The sequence below is a fragment of the Musca autumnalis genome, unplaced genomic scaffold, assembly GCF_047663935.1.
Source record: "Musca autumnalis isolate F117 unplaced genomic scaffold, ASM4766393v1 scaffold_2, whole genome shotgun sequence".
Lineage (NCBI taxonomy): Eukaryota > Metazoa > Arthropoda > Insecta > Diptera > Muscidae > Musca > Musca autumnalis.
In genome coordinates this window covers 27,290,725-27,305,726 of record NW_027411755.1, presented here as the reverse complement: position 1 = coordinate 27,305,726, position 15,002 = coordinate 27,290,725, and the positions used below count along the sequence as shown (strand labels likewise).

Sequence of the window (15,002 nt, the reverse complement as noted above, 5' to 3'; positions counted from 1 at the left end):
AAAATTCCTTTCATAAAAAATACCATTCGATAATAGATTTTTTTCATCATATAAAATAATTACATGGCTTAGGTACGTGTTTAAAATATAAAGAATAAGGAAAAGCAGGAAGAAAGACCAACACAGGCGTGGAATTGTTAAATTTTTTTTAATGACCAACAGAGGCTTTGAATTTTTAAAAAATATTTTTTCAATGACCAACATGGCTGTAAAAATTTTTTCAATGACCAACAGGAGTGTGAATTTTTTAAAGAATATTTTTCTATTGCCCAACAGGAGCGTTAAATTTTTAAAGAATATTTTTCTATGCCCCAACAGGAGCGTGGGATTTTTAAAGAATATTTTTCTATGGCCCAACAGGGGCGTGGAATTTTTTAGAAAATATTTTTCGATGGCTCAACAAGGGCCTGGGATTTTTAAAGTATATATTTCTGTGGTCCAACAGGAGCGTGAAATTTTTAAATAATATTTTTCTTTGGCCCAAATGGTGCGTGGAATATTTAAAGAATATTTTTCTATGGCCCAACAGGGGCGTGGCATTTTTTAGGGAATATTTTTCTATGGCCTAACACGGGCGTGGATTTTTTGGAGAATATATTTCTATGGCCCAACAGGAGCGTAAAATTTTTAAATAAAATTTTTTTTTGGTCCAGAATATTTTTCAATGGCCTAACAGGAGCATGGAATTTTAAAGAATATTTTTCTATGGCCCAACAGGGGCTTGGGATTTTTTATATAGAATATTTTTCTTTGACCCGACGGAAGCGTGGAATTTTTAAAGAATTTTTTTTCATGGACCCAAAAAGGCGTTCAATTTTTAAAGAGCATTTTTCATGGACCGACGGAAGTGTGGAATTTAAAAAAATATTTTTTTCAGGACGAACAAAATCGTGGTATTTTTAAAGATGATATTCTATATCCACGTTAATTGGCTAGAGGGTTCTTGAAAAAAAATCTTCTCTAAAAACCCACATTTATTGGCCAGCTGGTCCTTAAAAATTTCTTCCATAAAAATACACGTTTATTGGCCGCTTGCATCCTGAAAAAAAAAATTCTTCAAAAATCGACGTTTATTGGTCAGATACAGCATTAGGCATTACATTTTTATTAAAATTAATTAAAATTGTCATTCCGTTTGTAACACATCGAAATATTCGTCGGAGACCCTATAAAGTATATATATTATTGATCAGCATAAAATTTTATGTCGATTTGACCATGTCCGTCTGTCCGTCCGTCCGTCTGTCTGTCTGTTGAAATCAAGATACAGCTCGCAATTTTAAAGATAGAGAGTCCAAATTTGGTACAGAAGTTTTTATTACTTGCAGGATGGTTGGTATTGAAAATGGGATATATCGGTCCACGTTTTGATATAGCCCCCATAGAACGGTACCTCCCGATTTTCGGTATTTTTAAGGTTTTAGCTTCATGATCCTACCAAAATGGCTGAAATTTGGTACGTAGTCTTCTTTAGGGGTATAAAACTTTCCCACAGAATTTTCTTGGTATCGGTCCACACCTTCATATAGCCCCCATAGAACGGTACCTCCCGATTTCGGTATTTTGAAGGATTTAGTTTCACTATCCCACCAAAATGGCTGAAATTTGGTGCGTAGTCTTCTTTAGGGGTACAAAACTTTCCCCCAGAATTTTGTCGGTATCGGTCCACACCTTCATATAGCCCCCATATAACGGTACCTCCCGATTTTCGGTATTTTTAAGGTTTTAGCCTCATTATCCTACCAAAATGGCTGAAATTGGGTACGTAGTCTTCTTTAGGGGTACAAAACTTTCCCCCAGAATTTTGTCGGTATCGGTCCACACCTTCATATAGCCCCCATAGAACGGTACCTCCCGATTTTCGGTATTTTTAAGGTTTTAGCTTCATTATCCTACCAAAATGGCTGAAATTTGGTACGTAGTCTTCTTTAGGGGTATAAAACTTTCCCACAGAATTTTCTTGGTATCGGTCCACACCTTCATATAGCCCCCATAGAACGGTACCTCCCGATTTCGGTATTTTGAAGGATTTAGTTTCACTATCCCACCAAAATGGCTGAAATTTGGTGCGTAGTCTTCTTTAGGGGTACAAAACTTTCCCCCAGAATTTTGTCGGTATCGGTCCACACCTTCATATATCCCCCATATAACGGTACCTCCCGATTTTCGGTATTTTTAAGGTTTTAGCCTCATTATCCTAACAAAATGGCTGAAATTGGGTACGTAGTCTTCTTTAGGGGTACAAAACTTTCCCCCAGAATTTTGTCGGTATCGGTCCACACCTTCATATAGCCCCCATATAACGGTACCTCCCGATTTCGGTATTTTGAAGGATTTAGTTTCACTATCCCACCAAAATGGCTGAAATTTAGTGCGTAGTCTTCTTTAGGGGTACAAAACTTTGCCCCAGAATTCTGTCGGTATCGGTCCACACTTTCATATAGCCCCCATAGAACGGTACCTCCCGATTTTCGATATTTTGAAGGTTTTAGCTTCATTATCACACCGAAATGGCTGAAATTTGGTACTTAGTCTACGTTGGTGGTATAAAAATTTCCCCCAGAACTTTGTCGGTATCGGTCCATGCCTTCATAGAACGGTACCTCCCGATTTTCGGTATTTTGAACGTTGTGGCCTCAATATTCCACCGAAATGGCTGAAATTTGGTATTTAGACTACGTTGGGGATACTCAAACTTCCCCTTTAAATTTGTCGGTGTAGGTCCACGCCTTCATATAGCCCCCATGGAAAGGTACCTCCCGATTTTTCGTATTTTGAAAGTTGTGTCTTCAATATTCCACCAAAATGGCTGAAATTTGGTATTTAGTCTTCAATGTGATATAAAACTGTTCGTCAGAAATATGTCTGTACAGGTCCACGCTTTCATATTGCCCCATTTCTGACTAAAATTCGTCGGTATTGGTCCACGCTTCGATATAGCCCCCATAGAACGGTACCTCCGGATCAATATCCAACCGAAATGGCTGAAATTCGTTATTTCGTCTTCCAAGAGTTATAAAATATTCCAGAAGAGTATTATCAGTATAGGTACACGTCTTCCTATATCCCCATACAAGCTTACTTCTTGATTTTCGGTATTTTTTAATTTTAGCCACATTCTCTTACCGAAATATAGGAAATTTGGTATTTAGTCTTCTTTGAGCCTAAAAACTTTTCGTCAGAAATTTGTCGGTATAGATCGACCTTTTGAAATAGCCCCCATAGAATTGTGCCTCACATAGTTTTACCGAAATTGCTGAAATTTAGTATTAAGTCTTCTTCATACACGAAAGGAAACTAATTATTCCACTTTACTTCAATACAACTTGTGGTGGAGGGTATAACAAGTTCGGACCGGCCGAACTTAACGCCGTTCTTACATGTTTAAATTCACTCCGTCTTAGAAAATGCTCGAAAATACAACAATCATACCCCATGTTGAGCGCCAATTCTGAAATATGTTCTCCATATGGCTACTTTAAAAATTATTACATTTAGTAGGCTAGCGATTTTGAATAGTAATTCTAAAAAAAAAGTTGGCGAAACATGCATGTCACATAGCGGTGGTTGTGTTGGTTCGAATCTTCAGCTTGCCTCTTTCACTTGCATCATTGGTCATTAAGCTCGACTCTAACGAGAAATTAATTTAAATTAATATTAAAAATTATCTTCGCCTTAATTGGCATCATTTTCAAATAAAACATTTCTTCCCCAAAAAAATAACATAAGACATTAGTTTGTTTTTGAATTCATTTCATCTTAAAAAAGCTTCAAGTGCATAGATTCGTGTTTAAAATGCAAATAATAAATGCATCATTGAAGCCATTTATTTATTCCCCATACGTCAACCAGAGAAATACCAAACGAATTTCTGAATTAAAGTCTTTTCCTTAAAAATGCTTAAATTTTAACCTAACGACTTTTGAATGGAAATTTAAAAAAAAGTTGGGTGTCTTTCTGTTATATTGGGCGCCAGTTACAAAATTTCTTCCCCATACGAATACCATTATACATAACATTATATTAAATTTAATCCGTTTTAGAAAAAAAGCTTGAAATCATAGATTCTGCCTGAAAATGCAAATAATAACTACTACATTCAAACCCCATATTGGGCGCCAATTATAACTTTTTTCCTCACAAGGCTGTCATAGAAATACCAAACGATTTTGGGAATTCAATTCACCATTAAAATAAACAAATATAACATGCTATCGATTTTTGAATAGAAATTCTAATAAAATTTGGGTGTCTCTCTGTCACATTGGATAATTGGCGTCCAATGTGGCAAAAACACTATTAGACATTCGATTTTTTTAAAACATTTAATTTATTAGGAAGAATATCATTTTAATATTAATTTTAATTAATTTCTCGTTGAAGTCGACCTTTATGATCGAAGTTTTTGAAAAAGGAAAGCCGAAGATTCGAACCCACACAACCACCACTATGTGACCTGGTTTCGCTGTTGGTAGCAGCTCATCGCTTGCAAAAAATCTTCGATCATTAAGCTCGACCCAAACGAGAAATTAAATAAAATTGATATTAAAATGATCTTCGCCCTAGTAGGCAAAATTTTCAAAAAATCGAATGTCTAATAATGTTTCTGAGGAAAGAAAATATATAATTGGCGCCCAATGCGACAGAAAGTCACCCAAAATATTCTTTAGTGAAAATAAAATGGATATAATAAATACAAAATGCATGCCCCGTATTGGGCGCCAATTAGAACATAACTTCCCCATAAGAACTCAATAAAAATGCCAAACGATTTTCTGAATAAGGTCATCTTAGAAATTATTTAAAATTAATTGATTTTGAACTGAAATTTTAATTAAAGTTGTGTGTCTTATCTGCCACATGTTGGGCGCCATATACTAATAAACTCTTTTTTGCTTATTTTTCCACACACAAAGATGTGACCCTTTTTTCGCCCATAGAGAAATTTCTTGAAAGCAATTTTCTCCCTCGCTCCCTCAAATTTCTTCGAATAAGATTTGCTACACATTCATCATCTCTTATTTCACACAATGCTTAATTATTGTATAATATTTCTTCTGAAGTTAATTAATGAGACTTCAACAAAGGGTGTTAATAAAGCGTATAAGGATTTTCAACTAGAACCGCAAGAACAGAAGCAACAACACAGCATTACAATATTAAATTAAACGGCAGGTATCCAAGACAAGTGCTGTCATTAAATGTTGTAATATTATACAAACTACATCTCCTGTTCGAAGGTGAATAAACCAATAAAACCGGATTTTTAGTTACACCAACAGCTGGCGAGAAAAGGTTCTGTGAAAATTCCCAAAGCAATTAAAGTTAAGCGCATGAAATGCAACAACAAATTATGTTAAGCTTTAACTTTAACTGGAATAGTTATAAACAAACTAGACATTAAAAGTTTTAAGATTACAAGTGAAGAGGCAACTTTATAATATATTTAACACAAAATATTTGGAAAAAATATCCACTCTGCATTTAACCAAAAAAAATATTGTTGTTGAACATTAAATGCAATGATTTTGAATGAAAATTTCAAGCACTTAACAACACTGAGATTTTGTGTAGAGAAATTTCACTTTATGTCTTGAAATTTGCAAAACATTCACACACACGCTCGCAGTTAATGAACGATTAACAAGCGATTTGTGTTTTACTAAGCGTAGTAGATTCATTCAATCTTGAACAATTAAAAATGAAGTATTTCAATAATTAAAATCCATTATGTGACAATGTTGTCTTTTTGGGGGGAAATGGCGTAACGGCAATAAGAGATGAGACAAATCAAAAAATTAATGCAATACAAATTTCAGCAATTTCGGTAAAACAATGTGAGGTACCATTCTATGGGGGCTATTTCAAAACGTCGATCTATACCGACAAATTTCTTACGGAAAGTTTTTAGGCTCAAAGAAGACTAAATACCTATATAAGAGAATGTGGCTAAAACTTAAAAAATACGAAAATCAAGAAGTACGCTTCTATGGGGATGTAGGAAGACGTGGACCTATACTGACAATACTCTTCTGGAATATTTTATAACTCTTGGAAGACGAAATAACGAATTTCAGCCATTTCGGTTGGATACTGACGTCGCAATCTTCAGTATTACGAAAATCGGGAGGTACGGTTCTATGGGGGCTATATCGAAACGTGGACCTATACCGACGAATTTTAGTCAGACATGGGGCAATATGAAAGCGTGGACCTGTACAGACATATTTCTGGCGAACAGTTTTATATCACATTGACGACTAAATACCAAATTTCAGCCATTTTGGTGGAATATTGAAGACACAACCTTCAAAATACAAAAAAATCGGGAGGTACCTTTCCATGGGGGCTATATGAAGGCGTGAACCTATACCGACAAATTTAAAGGGGAAGTTTGAGTACCCCCAACGAAGCCTAATTACCAAATTTCAGCCATTTCGGTGTGATAATGAAGCGAAAACCTTCAAAATACCGAAAATCGGGAGGTACCGTTCTATGGGGGCTATATGAAGGTGTGGACCGATACCGGCAAAATTCTGGGAGAAAGTTGTACCCCTAAAGAAGACTAGGTACCAAATTTCAGCCATTTTGGTAGGATAATGAAGCTAAAACCTTCAAAATACCGAAAATCGGGAGGTACCGTTCTATGGGGGTTATATGAAGGTGTGGACCGATACCGACAAAATTCTGGGAGAAAGTTTTGTACCCCTGAGGAAGACTACGTACCAAATTTCAGCCATTTTGGTAGGATAATGAAGCTAAAACCTTCAAAATACCGAAAATCGGGAGGTACTGTTCTATGGGGGCTATATGCAGGTGCGGACCGAGACAGACAAAATTCTGTGGGAAAGTTTTATACCCCTAAACAAGACTACGTACCAAATTTCAGCCAGTTTGGTAGGATAATGAAGCTAAAACCGTAAAAATACTGAAAATCGGGGGGTACCGTTCTATGGGGGCTATATGAAGGTGTAGACCGATACCGTCAAAATTCTGGGAGAAAGTTTTGTACCCCTATAGAAGACTACGTACCATATTTCAGTCATTTTGGTAGGATAATGAAGCTAAAACCTTCAAAATACCGAAAATCGGGAGGTAACGTTCTATGGGGGCTATATGAAGGTGTGGACCGATACCGACAAAATTCTGGGAGAAAGTTTTGTACCCCTAAAGAAGACTAGGTACCAAATTTCAGCCATTTTGGTAGGATAATGAAGCTAAAACCTTCAAAATACCGAAAATCGGGAGGTATCGTTCTATGGGGGCTATATGAAGGTGTGGACCGAGACCGACAAAATTCTGGGGGAAAGTTTTATACCCCTAAAGAAGACTACGTACCAAATTTCAGCCATTTTGGTAGGATAATGAAGCTAAAACCGTAAAAATACTGAAAATCGGGGGGTACTGTTCTATGGGGGCTATATGAAGGTGTGGACCGATACCGACAAAATTCTGGGAGAAAGTTTTGTACCCATATAGAAGACTACGTACCAAATTTCAGTCATTTTGGTAGGATAATGAAGCTAAAACGTTAAAAATATCGAAAATCGGGAGGTATCGTTCTATGGGGGCTATATCAAAACGTGGACCGATATATCCCATTTTCAATACCAACCATCCTGCAAGTAATAAAAACTTCTGCACCAAATTTTGACTCTCTATCTTTAAAATTGCGAGCTGTATCTTGATTTCAACAGACAGACATACGGACGGACGGACGGACAGACGGACATGGTCAAATCGACATAGAATTGTATGCTGATCAATAATATGTATACTTTATAGGGTCTCCGACGAATATTTCGATGTGTTACAAACGGAATGACAAATTTAATTATACCCTCCATATGGTGGAGGGTATAATAATAACAAATAGTTAAAAAAATAAAATAAATAAAAATTCCAGATGAGACAAAAATAAAAATTAATAAATAAATAATAAAAAATAAATAATTAAAAAATTAAAAAAATAAAAAAATAATTTTAAGGGAATATTATACAAAATAATAAAAAGTAAACAAAAAAATAAAAGAATAAAATTAATAAATAAAAAAAGTAAAAAACATCGAAAATTAGAAAAAATGCAATAAAAGATGAGACTAATCAAATAACAAAAAATAACAATTAACAAATAACAAATAAACCAAAATACAAGATGATACACATAAAAAATAATAAATAACGCAAAGAAATTAACTTAGTTATAAACATAATAATTAAAAACCAAAAATTATAAAAAATAGTTCCAAATAAAAATTACACTGTGCGACAAAAAAAAAATGACAAGGAAAATCGAGTAGATTATGAAAGTAGAGCTAAAAATGTGAGACACGTGTGTCGGCGTTGTTAATGTTACATACAATACATAAATACATAAATTTATACAAAAATACATACATAAAACGTTCACGAGGAACATAGGGCATTAGTAAAATCTCTCCATCTATCTCTTGCTAGCATCTTTATTTGATTCCATGAAAGTGGGGCTGCTTCGTATTCTTGCCTCACACAGCGTATCCATGTATTCCGAGGGAGCCCTTAGCTGCGGTACCCTTGGGGATTCCATTCGAATGACGCTCTCGCTATTTCTGATGGGGGTCGTCTAAGCGTATGACACATCCATGTTCACTTTCTCTTACGTATTTTGATGGATAATGGGCTGTAGTTCGCCCTTTGCCATAAGGATTCGTTTGATATCCAGTTGGGACAGTAAATGTGTAATATTTGTCTGAGGCAGCGGTTCACAAAAGATTGTAACTTTTGTTGAGTTGCTTTTGTAAAGTTCCATGTAGTACATCCATAAAGTAAGACAGACTTGACGCTGCTGTTGAATATTTTGAGTTTTGTTTTCTTGGATATGGTATTGGATCTCCATATTTAATATAATTTCATAAAAGCTGACCGCGCCTTATTGATACGATCGTTTATATCTGTCGCTGAGCCGCCATCTTTAGATATTGTGCATCCAAGGTAATTGAACGACGTTACATCTTCAATAGTTGTTCCATTGATTGTCATTGGCCTTGCGATTTCTGAACAGATACGCATTAGTTTAGTCTTGGTGAAATTTATTCGTAATCCGACCTTATTTGCGTTTTCGGATAATTTCATAAGTTTGGCTTCCATCGCGGAGAAGTTGTGTGTCAATAGACATATGTCATCAGCGTAATCAATATCACCAAGGAAATTGTTTAAGTTCCATCGTATACCATCAGGAACTTGTGAGCTAGTTTCTTCTATTACCCAGTCCAAGAGTATTATGAATAGCGTGGGTTATAATACACATCCTTGTCTCACTCCAGCTGAGGTATTAAAGGGTTTGCTCTCCTTACCATTAAAGCGTACTTTTTATTGGGCTCCATTGTACAGTTCTTGTATTAGGGCGACTATTTTTTCTAGAATACCTTTATTTATTAGGGTTAACCAGATAGCCTCACGAGAAAAGTGTCGAATGCGCGTTCGAAATCGATAAAGAGTATTTAAAGGGGGGAGTTGTACTCTATTGATTGCTCAGTTATAATTCGCAAGGTGTTTATATGATCAACGCACGATCGTCCCGGCCTAAACCCCGCTTTATCTTTACGTAGCGTCTCATCAATCATAGGTTGGATTCTTTGTAGAATTAGAGTAGCCATAATTTTGCCAATGGAGTTCAGCAATGTTATACCTCTCCAATTTTTGCATAGTGTTAGATAACCTTTTTTGGGGATAGATAACGGTGCCTTCTTTCCAGTCATTTGGAATGCTGTTGTTGATCCAAGCATTTTGAATAAGTGGTGTAAGATATTCCGCTATTATATTGGAACCATATTTTAAAAGTTCTGCCGTAATAGTATCTGGGCCAGCCGACTTACAATGTTTCATATTGTCCAATATAGATATAATTTCCGTTGCTGGTGGAGGATCAGTTGAAATGGCTCTTCTCGGGTTGCGTCTGGTAAGCAGTATATCAGTTTCAGCTGCGACCCTATTCGTTGTCTGAGACTGTGATGTAAAATAATCACACCACCGGACTAGTTGTTCATCGGTTGTCGAAAGATCTGAACCATCATTGTCCTTCAAGATTGCCGTATCTCTAATATTATTACCGCATAGTTGCTTAATGGCAGCATACACGCTTCTTAGATTGCCAGTATTCGATGCTTGTTCGGCTTCATTTGCTATTTCATTTAGGTATCTTTCACGGTCAGAATGGATATATGTCACGTTGCGGGCTGATTGACGGTATGCTATACGCGCTTGTGTTTTGGTGGCTGGACATTTAGATCGAAAGATGGCGTTGTGAAGTTTTTTGCGGGTTTGTATTTCATGTTTCCGCTCCAATCCAAGGTTTTATATTTTTGGGCTTAATTCCTAGAACATTTTTTGAAGATATTTTGCAAGCTTGTTTGATGTCTTGCCAACTGTTTTGGGGGTTTGCATTAAGACGTGAATGTAGGCTTTGGTTGTATGCCTTTACTACAGCTGGATCCTTCAGCCGTGCTGTATTATATTTTTCATTCCTTTTTATAGAACTATTTATTGCTGTTGGTCTCAATCGTAATGTTGCTACTTCGAGATTGTGATCACTATCGATATCGGCTCCTCGCCTAGATCTGACATCCATTAAGGAGCCTAAGAACAAGAAACCAATTGTATTATGTCCCGGTGATTCCCATGTATATTTGTGGATATTTTTGTGCGGGAACTTAGTCACACCGATAAAAAATCGATGGCGTGCGCATAAGTCGACCAGTCTTTCTCCATTATTGTTTCGCACGTCGCCATGGCCGTGTTTTTTCATGACCGATTGCAGGTTCTCGTTGTCTGTTCCTACTTTTGCATTGAAATCGCCCATACAAATTTTAATATCACCGGTAGGCAGGGAGTTCGTAATTGCATCGAGTTCATTGTAGAAGTCATCATTAATATAATTTTCATCCGGTTCTGTCGGGGCGTAGCACTGTATGATGTATATGTTCCTGAATTTGCATTTAAATCTTGCTGTGATGATTCTATCTCCGAGCTTTAGGAGAAATAATTAAACCAATGTCTATTATATTGTGGTTTGTGTTGCAACAATAAATAAAGGGGTATCCGTTGAGATGTTTTACTGGTTCTGTTGAACTACCACTCCAATATGTCGATATTGTACAAGGACATTTCTTTTCGGACTTGCTCAACTCTTGTTGGTTCGGAGAGAGTTCTTACGTTCCAGGTGCCAATCATAAACCTTTCTTTCATAAAATTTGTTAATGTTTCTGTAATCAGTTTAATTTAAGACGTGCGGCTGATTGGGCCACAGCGATCCTAGCGTTGGGGTTGCCAACGAACCCTCTAGGCCGGGTCGCCTTCTCACTCTAGCTATCAACAAACGGTTGTCTGTCTGATATTACCAGGGAATACTTGATATCAAATTGGAAGTAGTGAGCTGCTTGGAAAATTCGACAAATGAATTATCTCTGGACACTCCCAAGTGAATGACGATCAGAGACTTTCCGTACCGAGGTACACATCTGAGAAGATTGTAAATTGTTTTTTTAACAACTCGTCCTAGAAATTACGAAAACTGCAAAAAAATAAATATTTATTTAATTGTGGCTTCTAACGCCATCTGTAGATCAGCTTTAAAATTAGTGTAGGGTGAGTTAGGGTGAGGGTGACGTAGGGGATGGAAGATACCAAGGAACGGTCCTGACCGGTTTTAACATGGCAAAGCCCAGGATTTATCTTGGTCCCTCTTTCATCCCAAGTGGACACTGACCTCCCCGTGGTGTCACCTGGGGAACTGCCTTTAACACCCGTTAAAGGTAGTGAGCTAACATGTGCCGCGCGTTCACCCATAAGAACGTTAAAAACTTGGGTTTGGGCGTCGGGTTAGTAACCCTCCCCTAGAAAAAACAGCCTACTATGAAAAAACGAAAGAAAAGAAAAACAAACCCCTCTAAAGTTGACGAACCCCGCAAACGTTTTAAGGACCATGATCTGCGAATCTGCACCTGGAATGTTCGCACTCTTTATAGAGAAGGTGCAGTCTTCGCATTGGCAGACGTACTTGAAAAGTACAAGACCGATATTACTGCCATACAGGAAATACGATGGATTGGGAAAGGCGTCACAACAACACCTAAAGGTGACGCACTGTATTATAGCTGCCATGACGTAAAGCATGAGTTTGGTTGTGGATTCGTAGTTAGTCGGAGACTAAAACATCTTGTATCCAGCTTCACTCCAGTGAATGAAAGACTTGCTGCAATTCGAATAAAAGCTAAATTCTTCAACATCAGCTTTATTTGCGCTCATGCTCCCACTGAAGAAAAGGACGAACAGACCAAAGATATATTTTACGAGTGCTTAGAAGAAACATATGACCGTTGCCCTGCCCATGACATTAAAATCATTCTAGGCGATTTTAATGCCAAAATTGGAAAGGAGAATATCTTTGGCCCAACAGTCGGGAAATTCAGTCTCCACAGTGAAACATCTGACAATGGTATGAGACTGATAGACTTTGCAGCTGCAAAAAACATGGTAGTTAGCAGTACCAGATTTAATCATCTCGATATTCATAAGGGCACCTGGCTGTCTCCAGATCAGAAAACAAGAAACCAAATTGATCATGTTGTGATAGATGGAAGACATTCATCGAGCGTGTTGGATGTACGATCGTTCCGAGGCGCAAACATTGATTCGGACCACTACCTTGTTGCAGCAAAGGTACGCACCCGCTTAAACGTAGCAAACAAAGTACGAGCAGACACAACACGAAAGTTAGACATCGGTAAGCTGCAATCACAACAGATAGCCACAGCATATTCCACTCAACTAGCCCAATTGCTTAATCAAAGCCCTCCTCATCCCGATAACATATCAGCGCAATGGCAAAGCATTGCCCACTCCATGCAAACAGCCGCAAAATCCATACTTGGATACCAGAGACCTCCACCAAGGAATCCATGGTATGATGAGGAGTGTCGTGCTGCCACCGAAGAGAAAAATGCGGCATATAAGGCTACTTTACAATCCGTAGCAACGCGTAGCGCACGAGAGAGATACAGGGAGAAAAGGAGAGAGGAGAAACGTCTTTTCCGCAGGAAAAAGAGAGAGATGGAAAAGCGGGAGTGTGAAAAAATCGAGATGTACAGGAGCCAGAATGAAGTCCGAAAATTCTACCAAAGAGTCAAGCATCAAACTGATGGCTTTGGTACAGGCACATCCTCCTGTAGAGACCAGCAAGGTAATTTGGTAACTGATACAGATAGTATACTCAGGATATGGAAAGAACATTTTTCAAATCTGTTGGTATCCAATAGCAGCGAAGAAGACGAAGATACCACAGTCCCAATCCCAGAAGATGGTATTGAATGTATACTGCCCAGCCAAGATGAGGTAAAGACAGCAATAAATCGGCTGAAGAATAATAAGGCAGCAGGGGCCGATGGCTTACCAGCCGAGCTGTTCAAAACCGGAGGCGACACGCTGATAAGGTGTATTCATCAGCTAGTTAGCACCATCTGGCAGGAAGAACGAGTACCCGACGATTGGAACCTGAGTATCCTGTGCCCCGTCCACAAGAAGGGAGATAAGACTGTATGCTCTAACTATAGGGGCATAAGTCTACTCCCTATTGCCTACAAGATCGTGTCAGGGATATTGTGCGAACGACTAAAGCCAATGGTCAACGAGATTATTGGACCATACCAATGCGGCTTTAGACCTGGCAAGTCCACCATTGACCAGATATTTACCCTGCGGCAAATCCTGGAGAAGACCCAAGAGATGCAGATCGACACCTACCACCTTTTTGTTGATTATAAAGCAGCCTTCGACAGTCCGCTGCGCTCAAAGGTATTCCAAGCCATGTCTGAATTTGGTATTCCCGCAAAGCTCATCCGGCTTTGTAAAATGACTTTAACTGACACGAGGTCCTCAGTTAAAATAGGAAAGAACCTCTCCGAAGAGTTTGGTACCAAAAGAGGTTTCAGACAAGGAGACAGCCTTTCGTGTGACCTCTTCAACATCCTGCTAGAAAAGGTTATACGAGAGGCAAACGTCAAAAGAAGTGGCACAATCTACACCAATAGTCACATGTTACTTGCTTATGCTGATGATATAGACATCATGGGTCGATCAGTAAAAGAAGTAACTGATACCTTTATAAAGGTCGAAGGAGAATCTGCTAAAGTGGGTCTGGCGGTAAACGGTGAGAAGACCAAGTTGATGGTGTCGACGCGCAATGCGTCCATTGAGCTCGGACCGACTGTGGAAGTTGGTTCCTATAATATTGAGGTAGTAAAAGACTTCGTCTACCTCGGCACCTCCGTCAACACAACAAACGACATCAGTTGTGAAATAAAAAGAAGAATTGTATTGGCCAACAGATGCTACTTTGGATTAAGTAAGCAGTTTAAAAACAAAGCCACATCTCGTCAAACAAAAATAACGCTCTACAAAACACTGATACTACCCGTGCTGATGTATGGCTCCGAAGCCTGGGTACTTGCGCAAGCAGACATGGCAGTGCTTGGTGTGTTTGAGAGAAAAATTCTTCGAAAGATCTACGGACCAATCTGCGTTGACGGTGAATATCGACGTCGCATGAACCACGAGCTGTATCTGCTATACAACGACATGAATATTGTTAAACGTATCGAGATGCAGCGATTGCGTTGGCTAGGCCATATCATAAGAATGAGCGATGATGAACCCGCTAAAAAGACGTATGAATACATGCCACATGGCGGTGCACGCAGAATTGGCAGGCCAAGGAATAGATGGCGCAAACAAGTGGATGTTGAGATGAAAAGGCGCGGTATTCCAGAGAGCAAAGCAACAAATAGAGAGGAATGGAGATCTCTTCTTAGTTCGGCCTATAGAACAAATGTTCTGTAATGGGCCAGCTAAGTAAGTAAAGTAAGTAAGTAGGGTGAGTTAACCGAAACACATAAATTAAAGGAAATACTTTTAGGCGGAATATTTAAATGTTGAACAAATAAATAACTATAACATTATTCATTTATATC

The 15,002-nt window shown here is 38.1% G+C and overlaps 2 protein-coding genes across 10 annotated transcripts in view; one reads left to right on the top strand and one right to left on the bottom strand.

The window, feature by feature from the left end:
* The window catches only part of LOC141393821 (uncharacterized), a 501,342-nt gene that overhangs the window by 108,092 nt on the left and 378,248 nt on the right, over nt 1-15,002 (top strand). The gene's annotated exons all lie outside the window — the stretch shown is intronic.
* On the bottom strand, nt 9,595-10,606 carry LOC141392188 (uncharacterized). The gene is made up of 2 exons (XM_073965143.1): nt 10,385-10,606; nt 9,595-10,317 (listed from the first exon to the last, which is right to left on the bottom strand). The coding sequence occupies exons 1-2, from the start codon at nt 10,604-10,606 to the stop codon at nt 9,595-9,597; spliced, it is 945 nt and encodes a 314-aa protein (XP_073821244.1).